Here is an 18,716-nt window from a genome sequence, read left to right as displayed (position 1 = left end):
TGAAATGTGGTTCAAACTTTCATGCTCCCCTCAGGATGAACCTTAACAACTTTGTGGATCCTCTGACTTTTCATCTAGCGCCATCATCAGGTCAACACGTTAATGTGTCCAATACTTTGGTTTAAGATCAAATACCTGCAGAACTGCAGACATTAAAAATCAGCCTCAGATGCACTTTGTGTTTACTGCTAATTAGCAAACGTTAGCAGCTGACAAGTTAAACTGAGATGGTGAACGTTATACCTGCTGAACACCAGCGTGTCAACATGTTACTGCTAGCATGCAGGTGTTAGCATTTAGCTCAGGTCACAGAACTGTTAGCTTGACTGCAGACTCTTGATGGAGACACAAAACAAACATTGCTGCTGGTGATGCGTTCACAAACACATACTGATCAAGGCGTTTTCACGTGGACAAACTGTGTATTACATCCAGAATTACATGCCTGATCAAGTTATTAGTAAATCTGAGTAATTAAATGATCAGTTTACTTTTCTTATTGTTAACAAGCCCAACAAATGACCCAAAAAAAACATGCTGTTTGTTGCTGTCTCATTTCCTGTTTGGCTCTCAGCTCCAAGCTCATTGGTTCCTACTGAAGATGAAGTAAATCTTTAAATACACTGTAGCTTCTATTAGACAAACAGGAGAAAATAGACATTTGTTGGGACTATTTTCAGCGGCGGATGAATCCACATTTGCTGCTGTTGTGTTTGTGGCAGCAGGACGGTGTGTGTGTGTGTGTGTGTGTTCATTGAGTCTTTTATAGGATTTGACTGTATGACAAATACAGAGCATCACCAGACTCTCATTGAATAAATGTGGTTTAATTTGTGCTGGGCGTTTCCTAAATACTCATTTTTTCCTGTAAAACCCTTCAAAGCAGTGAAAACGTCGATGAAATAACGACAGTATGTGCGACACCGCTGTGCGTTGTGTAAATCGTTATAATTGTTCTATTATCTTTACAAAAACACTTTTGACACTAGCAGTTTAAAAAATTACATTTCCAAAAAGTGCGATGATTTTTTTTTCCTTTTCAACCACATTTTAATGTTTTTCCAGTATTCCAGAACGAACAGGACAGAGCGGCGTCTGGTTTCTCTTCTTCGCTGTACGTCGATTATTCCCAAAGGCAGATCAAACATCCTGCGAGGACGACCAACAGCGTCGCTGTGGTTTTTTTCAGTAAGCAGAGATTAATGAAGCTACAGGCCCGGAGGAAAACAACAGTAAAAGTACACAGTAGAGAGTACAGAGAAAACTTTGTTCATGTACAGACTTCCATCACCGCCACGTGAATATAACTTATTAAATAACGGCTGCTCAGTTTTTTATTCACCATTTCTTTTAAATGAAAAACAAACAAAGCCTTTTACAGAAATCAAACATGCACGGTAATATTTCTCTGTCCAGGTGTGTGTGTGTGTGTGTGTGTGTGTGTGTTTTAAAATCATGTCGAGGAAGAGGAGGATGAAGGAGCAGCAGCAAACACAAAGAGACTGAACTGACTGTTGTGATGATCTGATTTCTTTCTTTCGAGGACAAAATGAATCTAAAAACATCAGTTTGACCTTTTCTTCTTTCAGCTGCTGCAGCCTGAATCTGATGAAATTACAACTGATGTTTGAGAAGTTTCCTAAAAGTCTCTGAACGTGCGGACGATCGACAGCCGAGCTTTGACGACTCATTGATTAGTTGATTGAGGATCAATCAGCGTCTTCCAGTTTCTCAGCTGCTTTTCTGATTTGTGAACATTTTCAGGTTTTGGAGAAATAAAACATTAAGATAAAACAACAGACTCACTCTGATCAGAGTTTTTCTCGTTATTGGTGATTTATGATTTTAACACAGTGAATTTGAAGTTGAAAACCTCAGATCCGGTTCGAAGATGAATGACCTGCTGCACCTGATTCGCTGCCGCGCTGACCGGGACGCACTGAGCACGCTCAGTAGACTGACTTCCTGTTGAAAATCATTTCCCGACGTTCTGGACTCGATGTGATTTGTGGAGCCGCTCAGTTTCTGCTGTTTGTGTCCGATCTGGTTTTTCGCTGGTCCCTCTTCTCTAACTGGCTCTGAACAGGTACGTTTGTTAAAGATGGAGGACGCAGTGAAATCGTGTCTGAGGCGTCGACAGTCTCAATCACTTTAAGTCTCTTTAGCGTAGCCTCGCTGCATCGTGGAACAATAACGTCCATCAACAGCAACGAGTCCACTTACTGGCTTTTTCAGTCTTTCACCTCCCTCTCATGGTCTTCCTCAGCAGGTGAAGTGCAGTGTGTCACAGGGACAGCTCAGCTGGTTGAAGGTCAGTCCTCGGGTCACATGATGACCACTGAGGAAACGCCGACTGCTGAGGAAGACCATGAACTGTCAGACTGCTGAACCCTCGTGTTAACTTTAAACCTTCATCTCTCGCGGAGCAGCCGAGTCGTGATATTTACAGTTTGAGGACGTTCAGACCTGAAACTGAACGTGCCCTTTAATTTACTGCAGTTTGCCTTTTCTCCAGCAGGTGGAGCCGTTTCACCACAGACAGTCCACCTGCTGCTCCTCTGGGTCTGAAACAGGAAAGGTGTTCATGTGTTTAGATAAATATGATTAATGGAGGTTTATACAGTGTGTGCTTGTATGTCTGGATGTATATTTTATCCCTCAAGAGATTCAACCCAAAAAACAACAACAACATAAATCTCTGCTGACGTCTGAGTCATTTTATGTCCTAAAGCTCTGATATTAATGTCACTTAGTAAAGCTGTGGACTGGAGGTGGAGTGGCCTTCAGGCTTCCTCTGCGGGAGTCTTTAGTTTTTTCAATTATAGCAACCAAAGTTGAAAATGTGATTTTAGTCCAATTTAAATCGCTGAAAGCGCACTCGCTTTAACCATAAGATGCTTTTATTTTGAAGGGAACAATGATTAAAACATTTTAAATATGATTTGCTCTTTAGCAGCAGAGACAGCAAACAAAAACGGGGATTAATTTAGGATTTTAGAGCCGACCAACGATTGGACAAGAGACACTCGAGAATGTGTGTGTGTGAATATGATGTGTGTGTGTGTGTGTGTTCGTCTGTGTGTGTGTGTGTTAGCCAGAAGAGCAGCATCCTCCGGCGGGCGTGGCTTGTGGTTCGTCGTCGACGATCTGTACACCTCGCCTACTCGATGCTGATTGGCTGGCTCCGTTGCCCTTCAACCTCTCCTCGGCCTGAGCTGTTTCCATCATCCCTGAGAACAGAGAGAGAGGTAAAAACACCTCCGACCTACGACCAACATCAACGTTCAACATATCGTTAAACATGAAGATTTAATAGCGTGCTAATCATTGATTTAGAGGAGCAGCTAACTCCAGCCAGGCTAGCTGTTTTCCAGTCTATATGCTAAGCTAACAGGCTGCTGGCTGTAGCTAATGAACAGATATGATGGAGGAATCAGTCTCATAATTAAATGTGTAACTTCTATTTGAAGCAGTTTAAACAGATTAAAGTCACTTTCTTAACTTCCTTCCACTCATTTACGTCTGTCGGAGACGAACACGCTGTTTTCATCCTGGAGGTCAGATCATTTCTTCACCTGCTGCTGGGAAATAGTTTGATGTGTTTGGGGGTCCGGCTCTTACTTTTACAGAGATCCAGGAAGAGCTCCTCGATGCCTTTGTTTAACTTGGCCGATGTGTGGTAATGTTTGGCCCCCACCGACTCGGCGTAACTACACAGAAACAGAGGGGAGACGATGAAGATGACGAGCGGGACGGCAGCAAACGGCGTCAGCGTCGTCTCATTGGCTCTTACCTCTCAGCCTCTTCCACTGAAACGTGTCTGTCTTTGTCCAGATCAATTTTATTACCTGCAGAGAGAAAAAAGCTTCAGTCTCTGCCGCCATCAGTCCAGCTCATCCACATCTTTAGTTCTCACTTTAACGATCACATGCAACAAACAACAGGACAGACAGACCTTTGGCTTCCAGATCAGAGCCAGATCAGTTAAACCTGAACCCGCCTTGATCAGGGACGGCCCTGTGATCAGACAGGCGTCACCTGGTTCACCTTCCTCATCACCTCCATGAAACCACAGCTTGTTGTTACACTTTGTGTTTTAAACACACAGGATGAAATAACGTGTTGATCAGTGACCTACGCTAGCTGTTTCCCCTCGGTATCCATTCTTAATGCTAAGCTAAGCTAGCTGTCTCATGGCTGTGGCTTTATGAGCGTGTGGTGTTCTCTCTTTGCAGCGAGGACAGAGTGAAGGTGTGTTTCTGGGTCTGAAGGTATTTCCCGGAGTTGTAATGGAGGCATCCATCACATCCAGCAGACGTGGAGCCACCGGCCCTTCATCCATCCCCACGTTCTCCACGACATTAACCCTGTCACAGCCTCTCGAACCTTCAAACAGCCGCCGCTGACGAAGAGCAGCCGCAAACATCTCATCATAGACGACACAGCCAGTCTTTATCGGCACATCAGCGAAGACTTTTAAACAGAGCCTCGAACTCCGGCGTCCTAAAATCACTTTGAGGAGCGTCCTCGTGACTGACTGCTTTATCAAAAACACCAAAATCACATTATCAGACAGCAGATTCTGGAACTGCTGCTGTCCCAAACTATGAACCAGTCCAAACACATGATGACCAGAACATCAACAACATAATCCAGTTAGGCAGTGAAACACGCAGACTTTTCCCTCATGCAGCCACAATTCACGACAGCAACAAAGGCAACAGAGCCGCCCTGCTGACGGCGTGTTAGTGCGCTTTGTTTGTGGCCCGTTTGGACGTCACTGATCTGTTCCTCAAACTGGATCCCACGTCTCAGCGCAGGGCCGCTTTCCTCCTCTGACATTTAAAGATCCCGTCGAGACGAGTTTGAAGACACATAACAACCATCTGATCTGAAGGATAACTTGTTTATCCACAAAAAACTTAAATTACCTCGTTAAAAATTCATCAAAAAATCATCTGCTCCGTTTCCCTCATTGGAAAATCAGATTCTGCAATGAAGCAAATGAAAAGTTTAACTGCTGGACCAGATTCCACCATTTTCCACTTTATTTAACGGCGAGGCAGAGCCAGGCTAGCTGAGTCCCTCTGCCTCCAGTCCTTATGCTAAGCTAAGCTAACGGCCTGTTGGCTGCAGCCTCAGGTTTACGCAGGGATCAATCTTTGATTCCAGCTCTTGGCGAGAAACTAAATGAGGGGATTTCACAAAACTCCTGAGCAGCAAGAAAACAGACTTGAGTTTCAGCTTCCTGCCAGAACGAGAGTTTCCGTCAGCTGATTGAGACAAACAAACTGTCCACCTGAGCGCTACGTTCAATGTCAGGAAGAAACATGGGAAAAAAGAATCTGACACCTCACTGCTGCTTCTGTCTCAGCTCATATGAAAACACATTTTTTGATTTGACCATTAAATTGTGGTTCAGGTTCATTAATGACAACGAGAACACAAAAGGTTTCTGATCACTTACCTACTATACATAAACAAATCTCGTTCCCCAACATTTTCCTCAACTCTTTCACCCAGTTCTTCACCTGCAGCCACAGAAACAAACAAGATTAACGAGACTTTTATGCAAACTGTGTTGTACCAGAAGAATGTTAAAGAGGGGATTATGAGAGGAGGGATACTGAGGAAAGAACAGAAGGAGGAATAAGGTGAGTAAAGGAAATGAAGCAGGAAGGACGGAGAACGTCTGATATGATGGACGACTCAGAAAACTGGAACAAAATCTCATTTTAGAAACAGGAAGCAGAATATTTTGGCCTTTTTCCTTAAAGAAATTAACCTCTCGGATGGTTTGTTACACAGAAGCATCTGGAAGGCGTCATGGAAACCGTTTGAAAAGGGCGGGCACTTTCCCAAAAAAATCCCTGGCAGGTGATTGGACGAACCATCTGTCAGTCACTGTCTAATTTCAACCAATCAGGTCAACGAATGAGCCTTCAGCTTCATTCTTTGCTCTTCTTTTAATGAACAAATCCTCGTCTATGCTAAACTCTTTCAAACGAACAGTCGCTCAGAGGATGCTGATTGGTCCGAACGACTGCTCGTAACCACTCAAAAAGTACTCGTGAAGTATTTATTTGGTGCCAACCGAAGTTTTCTGGAATAGCAGAACTGCACAAGTCTCCTGTAACGTACTGAGAAACATCGGGTCAGACGGAGCTGTTACCTTCTGAAAGGAGTCTTCGTCTGTGATGTCGTACACTAGTATGGCTCCATTGGAGTCTCTGTAGTAGATGGGACCTAACGCATGAAAACGCTCCTGACCTGCTGTGTCCTGCAGACACACACACACACACACACACACACACACACACACACACACACACACACACACACAAGGTTAATATTGTTGCAGTAAACTTATTTACTTATATATATATAAGGGTAGAAACCAGCGACAGGACTGAGACTCTTACCCATATGGCCAAATTAACTCTCTTTCCTGTGATGTTAAGCTTCTTTGTGAGAAAGGACGCCTGCAGAGGAAGAGGACGACACAGTCAGGACAACTGCCAGCTTTCAATAATCAAACAAATCAGGTTAGACAACAACGAGATTATGACATGAAACACTTTCCCGTACAGAGTTTTAAAGTGGAGGGACAGAGCACAGCACAACAAACACAAAGGAAATACAATCACAGTGAAACAATCAGAAGAAACAGGTTTAAATTCATGCTGAGCCTCAAATCAATCAAACTCTTTCTGCAGCACCACAGTGTCTCATTCAGGAGTCTTTTATCTTTATGGATGACCTGCAGCTCCTGTGATCTGGATGCTCCTGTCGTCCACGTTACCACTTCGCTGATATTTGGATTGAGTGTCCTCGGGTTGAAGAGTGATACCCTCAGTGATCTGCCTTAGCTGTACTTCCTGTTTAGTGCTAATTAGCAAATGCTAGCATGCTAACACACTAAGAATAAATGGAAACATGATAGACATTACACCTGCTTAGCACTAGCATGCTAGCATCGTCGCTGTAAGCATGTTAGCATGTTGATGTTAGCATTTAGGTCTCCTCCACCACACCTTCCTCTGAGGCGGTCACATGGTTACCTTCACAACCACGTGACCTTTGACCTCTTCGCTGTTAGCCAAGGACCTGAGGATTAACATACTGCTGTACTTACTTTTAATCTCTGTGGAGAGAAAAAACTCTAAATAACTCCAACTCCTGCTCTCCGTCTTCTACCCTGTATGTAGGTGAAGACACATGTAGGTGTAATATTCATAGTAAAACTATTCTTTAGTCAGTGTGCCCAAATGTACTCACAGTATACTAATCCTAGGTTTAAAGAATACTACTATACAGAACTGTTTCAGTACTTAGTGCACAAGAAATCAAAGTACTACCCATGAAGTATTCTGGGATCATTTCTGTTGAGTGTCAGATTTTATGAAAACACTGAGTAGAATCACTGGAATATTCTCTCTGCTCACGTAAAACAATAACTTGGCACCAAACGTCCAAAGTTTACACGACTGAATAACTCAGAAGTTGAAATGTTTAAACCGGACTTCAACTAGACATGTAGAAACTTTACTGCCAAGTTCAGTCGAGCACTTTCGCAACGTCTCACATTGAGCCACAGGACGTCCGTCGGTTTCACTTTAACCTGCAGACCGTGAGCGCTTCCAGCCGACAGCCTGACAAACGCAGCTCTGATAAGAAGCCCGAAAGGTCAAAGTCTTTCTGGGCGAAAGGTTGAGTTCTGCTGATTTATCGGCCCGCTCCATGGAAAAGAGAAAATCAGGGTTGAGCTTCAGATTCGTCTGGAGATTTATGTTTTCGGCTCAGAGACTCAGAGACAGATTAATCACGGGGGGGGGGGGGGGACCTTTAAAGAACGTAAACAGTGAACACTGAGCCGCTGAACCACAGACACGACAGGCTCATTAGCTTTTCAGCCTTTTTATTGTTGATCATCTTATTTCATTTTGCATCACTTTATTTCATTTTCTGCCTCCTTTTAATACTTTTTCAACCAAGTAAAACACATAACTTTGTTTTTCTGTACACTTTATTCTAATTATTGTTGTTAATATTAAATAATAAAGTTACCAGAGCCTAAACTTTCCCACATGGACAAGTTGAAAAATATGATTTTTATTATAAACTGATCAGCAAATGATCATAAATGACTTTATATTTTAAACCCAACACTTCACATTTCTACAGTTGAAGTCTGGAGTCATGATCAGCGAATGATATAAAAGTAAATATAGCTTAGTTCCATAATCAGCTGTCAGAATCGTTTAAATTTATTTTATATGAATACACAGATGGAGAATAAACAATAAACACGCGCGTGAACCTGCAGGAAGATCTTCAACAATATTATTTAGACTAACGCACCGCCACGTTCACTCATCCCCGCTCGCCAAACAGCTCGCACTCAGTTTACTCAGACGCATGAATCATCATCACCGACGGCCGCGGTGCTCCGTCATTACCAAATGTGACGCACTGCATTGTGGGATTGTTAGTATGAAGTAGTTTACATGATGTGATGAATGTCTGCGTTCTGCCAACAGAACCACGATGCGTCCAGAAATCCCTTCTCGATTCAGACACTCAAATTAAAGAGATGTCAGCGTCGATGCTGAACGTTTGTGATGAACTGAAGGATGAAGTTTTCCTTCTCGTCCTCTTTCTTGGATCAGCTAACTTGGGAAAATGATTAGCAGAGAGCGGCTAATGCAGAGATCACAACACATCACGCGGCCATGCTACGATCGTTCATGGTCCGACATGTCGTCTGCCATGTGCTGCGTTCATGACTCAAAGATCGGCTCATCTGACGCGCCGACGGAAACAGACCGCAGCCGCCATCTCGTCCTGGAATAATCCGGCGACAGGTGACACGGGGTGAAACATCGGCATGAACGAGCACACACTCTAAACAGTGTCATGACGGTTTCATCACGCAGAGCTCGCGCACCTCCGCCAGCCCCTGATCGCCTCGTTTCACGCTCACTTTAAGGTCTTTATGTGAGAGCTGAGGAGAACCTCTGCGTCTGCTCACTCCCTCTGAATCCTTCTGTATAAAACGAGCTCTTTCTCTACAACCAGCGATATAACGAACAAACAGCGTCACTGCATCCAGCTGTGGTCCCACGATGCACCTCTGGGCTGCGGGTCACATGTGAGTGAGTGTAAAGGGTGTCTGAGCCCTGCAGATATGCGGCTGAGCAGCACTGAAAACCATGTGACTGCGACCCGGAGGGGTCCGGCACATTCTTCGTCCCCTCCTCCCATCATCCCCTCTGCTTCCTGCGTCCTACGACCACAGCTGAGGCCACGAGCCAGACTTCATTCATGACGCCAATCAGTATTTCCATTCATCAGTACCGTTTAAACTGGAAACTAAAAGAAAACAGAAGCGATTAATAAGAGTTTAATATTAAAGCGTTCCACTTTTCATTGTTGGCAGAACAGGTGCTGTCATTACTCCCGGCCAATCACAGGTCAGCAAAGTATCATATCATGATATTTTATTTAAACCATGTAAAGTATTGGGGGGGTTCAGTTAATATGACACTAATGTGGTGTCTTATTTAAAGGATAACTGAGCCCGTGGTGGCATGTTATCAACATACGGCGTCTCTAGACAACTACCTCTGAAGTGGATGATGTCATTACCGAACGCCGGGCGCTGCGAGCAGCCAGCCACAACACGGCTGACTCTGCGGCGGTCGGCTACGAATACGCAATAACGAACCATAGCTGTGCCAAACTACAGCTAAACTAGCCGACCGCCAGCTCAGAGGGGAATAGCACCAGCATATCAGAACTAAATATTGGAATATGAACGAGTTTCTGCAGATTATGTGTTATATAGAGGCTGCGCATGGATGCCCCGAGTACTCGCATTATACGGATATACGCGTCGCTCCTCTGGGGCTAATTTCTTCAAAACGACTCCGAATGCCACCAAAGTTGTCTGGGGGAGTAAATGGTCGTATTTAATGCTACAAATAAGGTCCAGGTTGTAAAAAACCAAAGTTATCCTTTAAGTATTTTCTTGTAGTCCAGCTGTTGAGTTGTCACAAATTCTTTACCAACATCTGTATCAGCACAGCTGACATCACAAAAATGCAGCAGTGTCACAATACTTCTATCAGCGTGTCTCATTTCACGGCCGATTGTCCGGCAGGAGAGAAACTGATCAGCCTGACGTCATTTCTGTCCGTCTGCGGTCACTTTATCCCGAAGGCAAACAGATCGCAAAGACGAACAGATTTCTGGGTGAAGTTTGGCTTCAGGCTCGAGCTTCAACACAAAAAGCTGCGAGTACGCAAGAGCTGAGCTTATGACGCAACCGGCGTACTGCCACACACACACACACACACACACACACACACACACACACACACACACACACACACACAGTGGTGGACTGATTCAGTCAGAGCGGCTGGAAGTCATTACTGATGCTCCATCTCTGGCTGCTCAGATGGAAATGCTGCATCACACTTCCTGGATTTTCTCCCTGTCTTTTCCCTCCTCCCGTCCTCCTCCGCTCTACAGTCGGCGAGAGGTTTTTGTAACCTGAGCTCGGCAGATAAACAGTCAAAACGGAGCGATATCAGCTGGGCAGCTGCCTCCGAGCGGGAAACTGGATATGCAAAAGCACCTCAGCTCAAAGGCCACTTCCACAGTGACACGCATGAATATGAAAAGTCAGGTTTACATTTGGAAGGTTTTCCATCTACACCTGGCATGTTTGGATTGTTCTCTAAAGGTTTATTGCTCCCAGTGAAACAACAACATCCTTTTCTTCAACCTGTTCAGGTGAGACGCAGGTTGAGCCTCAGCAGTCACATTTAGAGCTACACTCCTGTAACACTGCTGGATCAAAGTCGCTGCAGCACAACCAGAGATATCATCTTTTTCATGCCACACATTCTTCATCCCTGTCAAAACCTGCCGCCTACAGTACCCACAATGCAACTCTTCCTCTGGCAGTCGGGTGGTGGCTAGCTGTGTGTTATGCTAGCAGCAGCTACGGGGCTCTGCTCAGCTCACTTCCTCCTGACTCCAACACCAACACAGTTTCAAACTTGTCGTCTTCAATCGACGCTGACTCAAGTGACATCACTTGAGGCTTTACACATTATTCGAACTCCTCAACACCTGGAAACGCACACTGAGGTGGAGAATGAGTGAAGTTTCACAATCGTGACCCTCCTCTCCACCAGGATTGGATGTGGGCAAACTGCTGTTTCTATCAGGGCTGGAAACTGATGCAACGACGCTGGCGGGGCTCCACCCACCTGGCAAAACCACAGACACACCTGCATTTGTCATGAACATGACCAGAGCTGCAGCTGAGAAATGCTGCTGATTAATCTGTCAATAATCCTGTTCAGCCAGGAAGATGTCACGCGAAAGTTAAATGTGATGTCTTCTCATGTCTTGTTATTTCTGTGAGAAGGTCTTCAGACTGTGATATAAAGCAGAGAAAAGCAGCAAGTGTTCGAGAAGTTACACCAGAAACTGATCTGTTAAGTCAGAGAGGAGCGAGAAATAGAAAGTGAGCACCTGCCAAACAGGAGGTCAGAGGAGGAAATGAAACTGAACTTTTACTTTGAAATGGCTCCATGTGATTCAGTGTCATTCTGGGGTTTCATGGTAAAGAAGACCAACAATAACTTTCAAGTGCTAAATTTTTGAGATGAATACGGTACAGACTGTGATTTTAGGCGATAAACAAAAACGTATTCCTAATTTGCTCGTACATTTACATCATGTTAATTCTTCACACTGCGTGTTTAACATGTTCTGATCTGTGGTCATGAGCGGTCTCTTTCATGTATTTCTATGTTTTGTTGGTTCAGAAGAATCAAAATGTTGTTCTGTGTGTTTTATTACTGGATCAAAGATAAACTCGTGTCCTGAACTGCAGCTAATGCTTCATTTTTATTAGTAATTATCTTCTCCATTTATCAATGAATTGTTTGATCAACAGAGTATTAGAGAGCGGTGAAAAGGCTTGATGTAATTTCCCTCAGGCCAAAGACACTGACTTTATTTCATATATAATAAAGAGAAGCATCAAATCCTCACGTTTGATAAGAAGGAACCGGTGAATGTTGGTGTTTCTGTTTCCTGAATGATCGACTCATCGCTGCAGCTCCAGTTTAAACCAGGTCTGAATAAACCTGAATGGATCTTACGGTGTCTTGGTTCAGGTTAATGAACTTAAGTTTGGCTTTTTCAGGTTCTCGTTATGTAAAACGTCAGGTGTGAATCAGGTTTTATCGTCACATTCGATCACACCCAGCAGGACGTAGTGGAAGTTGATCTCAGCCTTGAAGCGATCACTGAGGAGCAGTGAGCAGCCACTGGGAGCCCCCCCCCCGGGGGCCGACTCCAGCTGGGGGCCGGTACCGAGGTCAACGCTCAGTACATCACATTAACCACTGTGAACACAAGAATCTGAGAAATGTGCGCTGAAAAATCAACCTCATGCTTCTTACTTGTATTGATCAGCAGCAGAAGAAGAAGCTAATATTTTCAACGAAAGTATAAGTACCATTACCACAGTGTAGAAATACTATGAGGTCCTGCATTTAAACTTTTACTCAAGTAAAACTAGTCAAGTACTAACAGCAAAATTTACTTTAATACCTGAAGTACAAGGACCTGTTGGGCAGACTGGTCCCTGTCAGAGCTCATGCTGACTGTTCAATAAACTGATTGATTGATTACCCAACAGCACAGAGTCGTGTTTTCTAAACTGATCATATTTCGTTTGAAAAATCTTAACCTGTAAATTAGAGCTGCAACAATTAGTCGATTAACTGTCAACTATTTAATTAATCAGCAACTAATTCATTAATCGATTGATCAGTCACTGGTTTCGTCCCTCCTCTCTGACAGTGAAATGTCTTTGGGTCGTGGACAAAACAAGACATGTGAGGACGTCGTCCTCGGTTTGTGAAACACTGATCAACATTCTACAGCCCAAACTAATCGATTGATCGAGAAAATAATCAACAGATTAAAGTACAGTGAAAGTCCTCGTTAGCTGCAGCTACACTGGAAAGTAACCACAGGTGGCAGATTAATAAAGTGGAGCAGGAGAATAAAGTAGCAGGAAATTTAAACACTCAAATTAAGTAGAAGTACCTCAAAATTGTTCTTAAGCGCAGTACTTAAGTAAATGTACTTAGTTACTGGTAATAATTACATTATGATGAGCAGCTTATTGCAGACAGAGGTTTTTATTCATGGCAGCAGACGGCTGCTGGTGTGTTGATGAGTTTCATGTTCGGAATTGAGGCCGAGGACTAGATTTAATTATTGATAAGACAAACATTGATGATTAACCGTCTGTGTGGCAGCTCCTCCTCTGTTATCTGTGTAATTCAGACTGATGACAGGTGTATTTCTCGGCAGGTATGCAGATTTTGGCACAGCACTGGACGCTTGGCTTTCACTGCCGTCACCCCGGATAATCCCGCTGGATGGGCAGCTCCGGTTTCGACCACAACACCAGCTCTGTTTCGCAATAGCCCCGCTCCCCCGGGACGGCTCGGGCTGCGCAACACGCGTCCACACACAAGTGACAGCAACCCAAACACCCCCACCCCAACACAACACCTCCACCGGCCTCTGCTTTGATTCCCAAAAAACTAACAGGCTCCTTTAGTGTCACGGCTCCGAGGCACGTTAGCCTGCTAGCTAACCCGGGTTAGCAGCAGCTTCCTGTGTGTCTTACCTGTAGAGTTGTGATGTGTTTGTCGTTGAATTTGTTTTCGCAGTATCGCAGCACCAGCGACGTCTTCCCCACACAGCCTTCCCCCAGCAACACCACCTTGAACGAGTACGTTTTGCTGGCCGTGCCCCCTGCCGCCATGGCTGGCAGTCTATAAAACAAGTCCTCGGATTTATCAAAACAAGCGCTATCAAGCTAGCACTGCTAATGCTAACCCCGTCGGAACTCAAGTCCTGCGTAGCTCACATCAGCTTCCGACTTTACAAAAACAGCTAAAATCAGGACAAAACACTTCGACAGCATAAGCGAATCTCACTTGTATCAATATCTACCAACAAGTGTGAGGGAAACGTGTCTAAACAGTGAGCTACTTCCCCTTTCAGCCTAATGCGAATGCCTTCTTTTCACCTAACTAATGGCGTCTCTTTGCGCTAGTAGTTAGCCGGCTAGCTCCGCCGAAGATCGTCTACGTTAGAAAAGATGGATCACTTAGTTGTTTGAGCACAAGAAGGCGACATGTCACTCCGTTTAAATTGTTTCTCGTGTCCGTCCTTAACACAATGTATTTCCGCACAGATGGTTTATCTCCTCGGCTGTGTGGAAAGCTGGAACACGTCACTGGGAGTCTTCTGTTTGTTTGTTTATTTGTTAGCCGGTTAAAGAGCGATCGTCCAGGCAGGAGGCGGTACTCAGAACCCGCGGCGGAGTGAGAGCTTTGCACCGCTTCCGCCTCTCTGCAGCATCACATGATGAAGGAGTCGGCTGCCTGTCACAGCCCTCAGTGCTGCGGGGGGTTTCTGATGTTGGCACATCAAACAACAGACGGTTAACAGGCTCAGCACATCATGATGGATTTGATTCTTTCAAAATCATGTGATGCATCATTTCAAATGTGCACAATTAGACTGAAATGGGGCCAATTTGTGTGAATGGCATCGATTCAGAAGCATTTTGGGTCCTGGAATTTTCATGTGACACTGAAATGCATTTTCTGTTGTTCTGTTTCCTTTTCCCATAATTGTGCAACTTTTTCATATTTTCAAGTTTATCACGATGTAAAGGACACAGAATACACACAGAAAACACTAAAACACTTCTAATTCTTACATTCGGATAAATGATATGTGTATTTCTTCAGCTTCTTGACAGAGACAGAGTAGAAAATAAAAAGAGACAGTCCAATTAATTAATTTCCAATCAATTGCTGGAGCTTTTAGTCAGTACAGAGCAGGTCAGCTATACATTGAAAATGCAAAGTTTCCAGTAATAACCACATAACTATCAATCAAATAAATTATTAGTACCAAGTTACACAGTTCCTTCCAGGAAATGACATCCCTGGAAAACAAAGTGTATTTTAATATTCTTTGTTACACCAGAATTCTGTATTTTCATGCTTTATTCTTTGGCTGTGTGCAGCACAGGGCAGCTCCTGTCAGTTTTAAAGTCAGGACCAGCAGTGCATCATGTTCAGAGAAACTTGTGACCGAGGAGACAAAGTTTAGAGATTTTAGGTTCAGCTTCATAGTTTAACAGCAAAATAACATCTCTGACTGTGAAGTCCACATCCCAGCATCCACAGTGCTCTGTCTGTAATGTGATGTGCTCTTCATTTGTGCATGTGGTCATTTATTATATGAAACATAATCCCATGATGATTTCTGGATGGTCTAGACTTGTTTTGAGATGTCATATGTCTCAGTGAACGCCTGCATGTGGCAGCTGTGATAATTTAACTGGCTGTAAATTTGTGACAGCGAAGCATCACTGACACGATTAGGCAGCTCCTGAATCTCCACCTGATCTGAGGCGCTGTCGTTTAGAGCTGCTCTGGTTTTAAAACCTTTATTTTCAGTTAATTTTGAATATTCTTTAACAAGTTTGTTTCCACGCAGAATGTAATAAAGCTGCTGTAACTCTGTTTTACTCACTGTACTTAAAGGCAGCAGGACACACACTCAAATACGTAGAGAGTGCATATGTAGTAACTTTCGAATCTTTTACTTACCTACAGTAAAAGTAGAAATACCACAGTGTAGAAATACTCTGTTACAAGTGAAAGTGCTGCATTCAAAATGTCATCAAAATACACTTAAAGTACCAAAAACAGAAGCACTCCTGCTGCAGAACGGCCCATTTTGGAATCATATATTATTAATGGATTAATATTGATTAATAATATTAATGGATAACAATGGATAACAGTTTTTGATGCATTCATATGTTCATCCCTTTAATGCTGCAGCTGGTAAATGACGAGCTGATTTCTTACAGTAATATAGAGCGGTTCATCATTTATTAGTTGATTATAGTTCGTGTTAATAATCTGAATCTGCAAAGTAACTAGTTATTAAATAAATGCAGTAAAAAGTACAACATTTTCTTTATACATGTAGTGGAGAAGAAGTAGCACAAAACTAGAAATACTCAAGTAAAGTACAAGTACCTCAAAAGTACCGTACTTGACTAGTTACATTCCACCCCTGAGTGGGAGGAGTGGGGGTCGATGGGGGTCCTTAACAGATGAATCCAGTTGTGCTTGAAGAAGACACAAATATATTATAAATAACAACTGTTGCATAAAACAATGTAATAAATAAAAAAGCAAATAAAGGTGTCATTGTTTTATCCTCTGAGATGTTTTACACTGTGAGATGCTCCTCCAGTGTTAGACCTGTCTGAACCTCGTCAAGCACCCCTGGAACTTCTTCAAGGAGCCTGGAAAACCTCTGGAAACTCCAACAACAACTCCTGAAATCATCTCACAAACCTCCTGAAACATATAAAAGAACTTAATTTAAAAATCACAGCTGTTACTCTGGCTGCAGTACAAAATGTCGACCACTAGAGGTCAGTGTCTGACTGAGAATGGAACAACAGGGACATACTTTCAAACACACAAAGAAGCACCAGGACCACTAAAACTAATGTTAAACGAGGACTGATGATAATAACATGAAGTCATGTGTCCAGTCATTTATTCCTAAGCTGTAAAATATTTTAACTTCATTTGCATTTAAAAGTCTGACACAAAGATTTTATCTTCAGGTGCTCTCGAGCGTCAGCAGGTGTCGCCAAGGAGACTCCAGGAGTTATCATGAAGGGTCCTTGAGGAGTTTCAGGAGGTTTCAGGGCTTCATGCTGCTACTTTTGAATATTTAGAACAATTATTCATGTATTTATTTCACACTGATTTCAGCTTATAGCCTTTTCTATCAGCTTTGTGATTAACACTACTGTCCCATATTTATTGTGTGTGTGTGTGTTTTTTTCTTTTCTTTTCTTTTCCGTATATTTTGGATAATAATAATATAATGATATAATAATAACATTCAATTCTTGTTGCAGAGGGGCAGCATCAGCTATAGACATGTTGGCAGGTGTATCATTGACCTTTGGGCAGAGCCGTTTCCCCCTGCTTCCAGTCTCTGTGCTTGTCCTGGTAGGTCCTGGTCCTGGTTCTGGTACCAAGATCCTGACTCCAGTTCTGTACTGAAAGAAAGAGTTCTGAGATTTTGAGAAATATACTTCTCTGCAGGTGAGTTCAATGACTCAGTGCCACAGTCATGTCTGTGCAGTAATATCTGTGTGTGTATAATAATATACAGCAGCTGATACACGACTCAAAACATAAAAATATAAAAGTTCCTTTAAACAAACCGAGTCAGACTCTCCTGGTTTTACACTGATTGCTTCACATTGTCAACAGTTGCATCATTGCCTGAGTGCAGTTAACACACACACACACACACACACACACACACCTCCCATTACATACATGCACAGAAATCAGTGTAGAGTCAAGTCATAGAGTACCAATCATTAACCAGATTTTAGTGTGTGTGTGTGTTTGTGTGTGTGTGTGCGTGTGTGTGTGGTCAGGGATGATGTCAACACTGAATGAAGCCACATTGTGGGATTACAGGTGTGACAAAGCGTCTCTGTCTGTCTGTCTGTCTGTCCGTCTGTCTGTCTGTCTGTCTCTCTGTCTGTCTGTCTGTCTGTCTGTCTGTCTGGTTCAGTCTCAGTGTTTTTACCACCTGCTGAGCAGCAGACAGGCACAGTTAGCATCTAGCTGCTGAACACATTGCAGTATTTAGCAACTGGTGGAGACCAAGAGCGGAGCTAAAAGAGGAAGAGTGTCATCAGGTGACACAAACAGTTGCAGCAGCATCTGTCGACTTGTTCTGATGCTTTTCTGCCCCCTGGTGGCCAACAATACTGTACTGCAGCTTTAAGAAAACATTTTTTTTTACTTTAGTTTGTTCACAGTGAAGACAAGTTATGTTGTTTAATTCATTTTGTTCATTTTTGTTCATTCTTTTAGGCTACTAGGCCTTTAGAATGAGTCATGTGATCTATATTATCCAATGATTATTATAGTATAGATTAGTATAGTATTGAGGTTACTGATAAAACGGTATTATTTCATTTTCATATTAATATAATAATAAACTTGTTACATGTATTAAACAGGAGCACTTTTCAAAACAGTGAACAGACAGATCAAAATAACACAAACATAAACTGATAACTGATCAATTAAAATACAAAACATCATAAATACATCAGTGAGATTTTACTTTTAAAAAGTCAAAAAGGTGCCTTTATTTAAAAATTTCTGATGTTTCTCATGTGAAATGTCTCCAAATCATTTTTCCTTTGTGTGAAAACATTTCACATGTTCTGCATCTAAAACACATCACATTCGTTTCATACATTAATTAGCTTTATTGATCCAGGAAGTCCCGTTCAGATGATCTGACAGAAAACAGACACGATGAGTCAGATGCACAAATCATCAGTGATGAAAAGTAACTAAATGCATTTAATTACTCTTGTTCTGTACTGAAGTACAAGTTCATTTACTATCTTATTTCAGAGGAAAGTACTTTTTACTCCACTACATTTCTTTAAGAGCGACAGTTCAGAGTTCTTGTGAATTCACACACAGAACATACGATCATCGTACAGTCATGCTCAGATT

The 18,716-nt window shown here is 42.8% G+C and overlaps 1 protein-coding gene across 1 annotated transcript; it reads right to left on the bottom strand.

Moving 5' to 3' along the window:
- Positions 1-932: 932 nt before the first annotated feature.
- Positions 933-14,344, bottom strand: rab21 (RAB21, member RAS oncogene family). Its single transcript, XM_041964286.1, has 7 exons — positions 13,733-14,344; positions 6,423-6,482; positions 6,173-6,280; positions 5,468-5,531; positions 3,794-3,848; positions 3,622-3,710; positions 933-3,230 (listed from the first exon to the last, which is right to left on the bottom strand). Exons 1-7 carry the CDS (start codon positions 13,868-13,870, stop codon positions 3,091-3,093), a joined length of 654 nt encoding a protein of 217 aa, XP_041820220.1. The 5' UTR covers positions 13,871-14,344; the 3' UTR covers positions 933-3,090.
- Between the last annotated feature and the right edge of the window lie 4,372 nt (positions 14,345-18,716).

Source organism: Chelmon rostratus, chromosome 22, assembly GCF_017976325.1.
Source record: "Chelmon rostratus isolate fCheRos1 chromosome 22, fCheRos1.pri, whole genome shotgun sequence".
In the NCBI taxonomy this organism is placed as follows: Eukaryota; Metazoa; Chordata; class Actinopteri; order Chaetodontiformes; family Chaetodontidae; genus Chelmon; species Chelmon rostratus.
Note: the sequence above shows the minus strand (reverse complement) of the source record. Positions and strands in the feature narration are given on the sequence as shown.

Bases quoted from the DNA above. Each gene is read 5' to 3' on its own strand.
- rab21 (XM_041964286.1), bottom strand. From the start codon at position 13,870: ATGGCGGCAGGGGGCACGGCCAGCAAAACGTACTCGTTCAAGGTGGTG. The intron at 6,281-6,422 runs GTAAGAGTCTCA...GTGTGTCTGCAG, and splicing joins GAGTTAATTTGGCCATATGG to GACACAGCAGGTCAGGAGCG. The intron at 5,532-6,172 runs GTAACAGCTCCG...CTGTGGCTGCAG, and splicing joins ACGAAGACTCCTTTCAGAAG to GTGAAGAACTGGGTGAAAGA.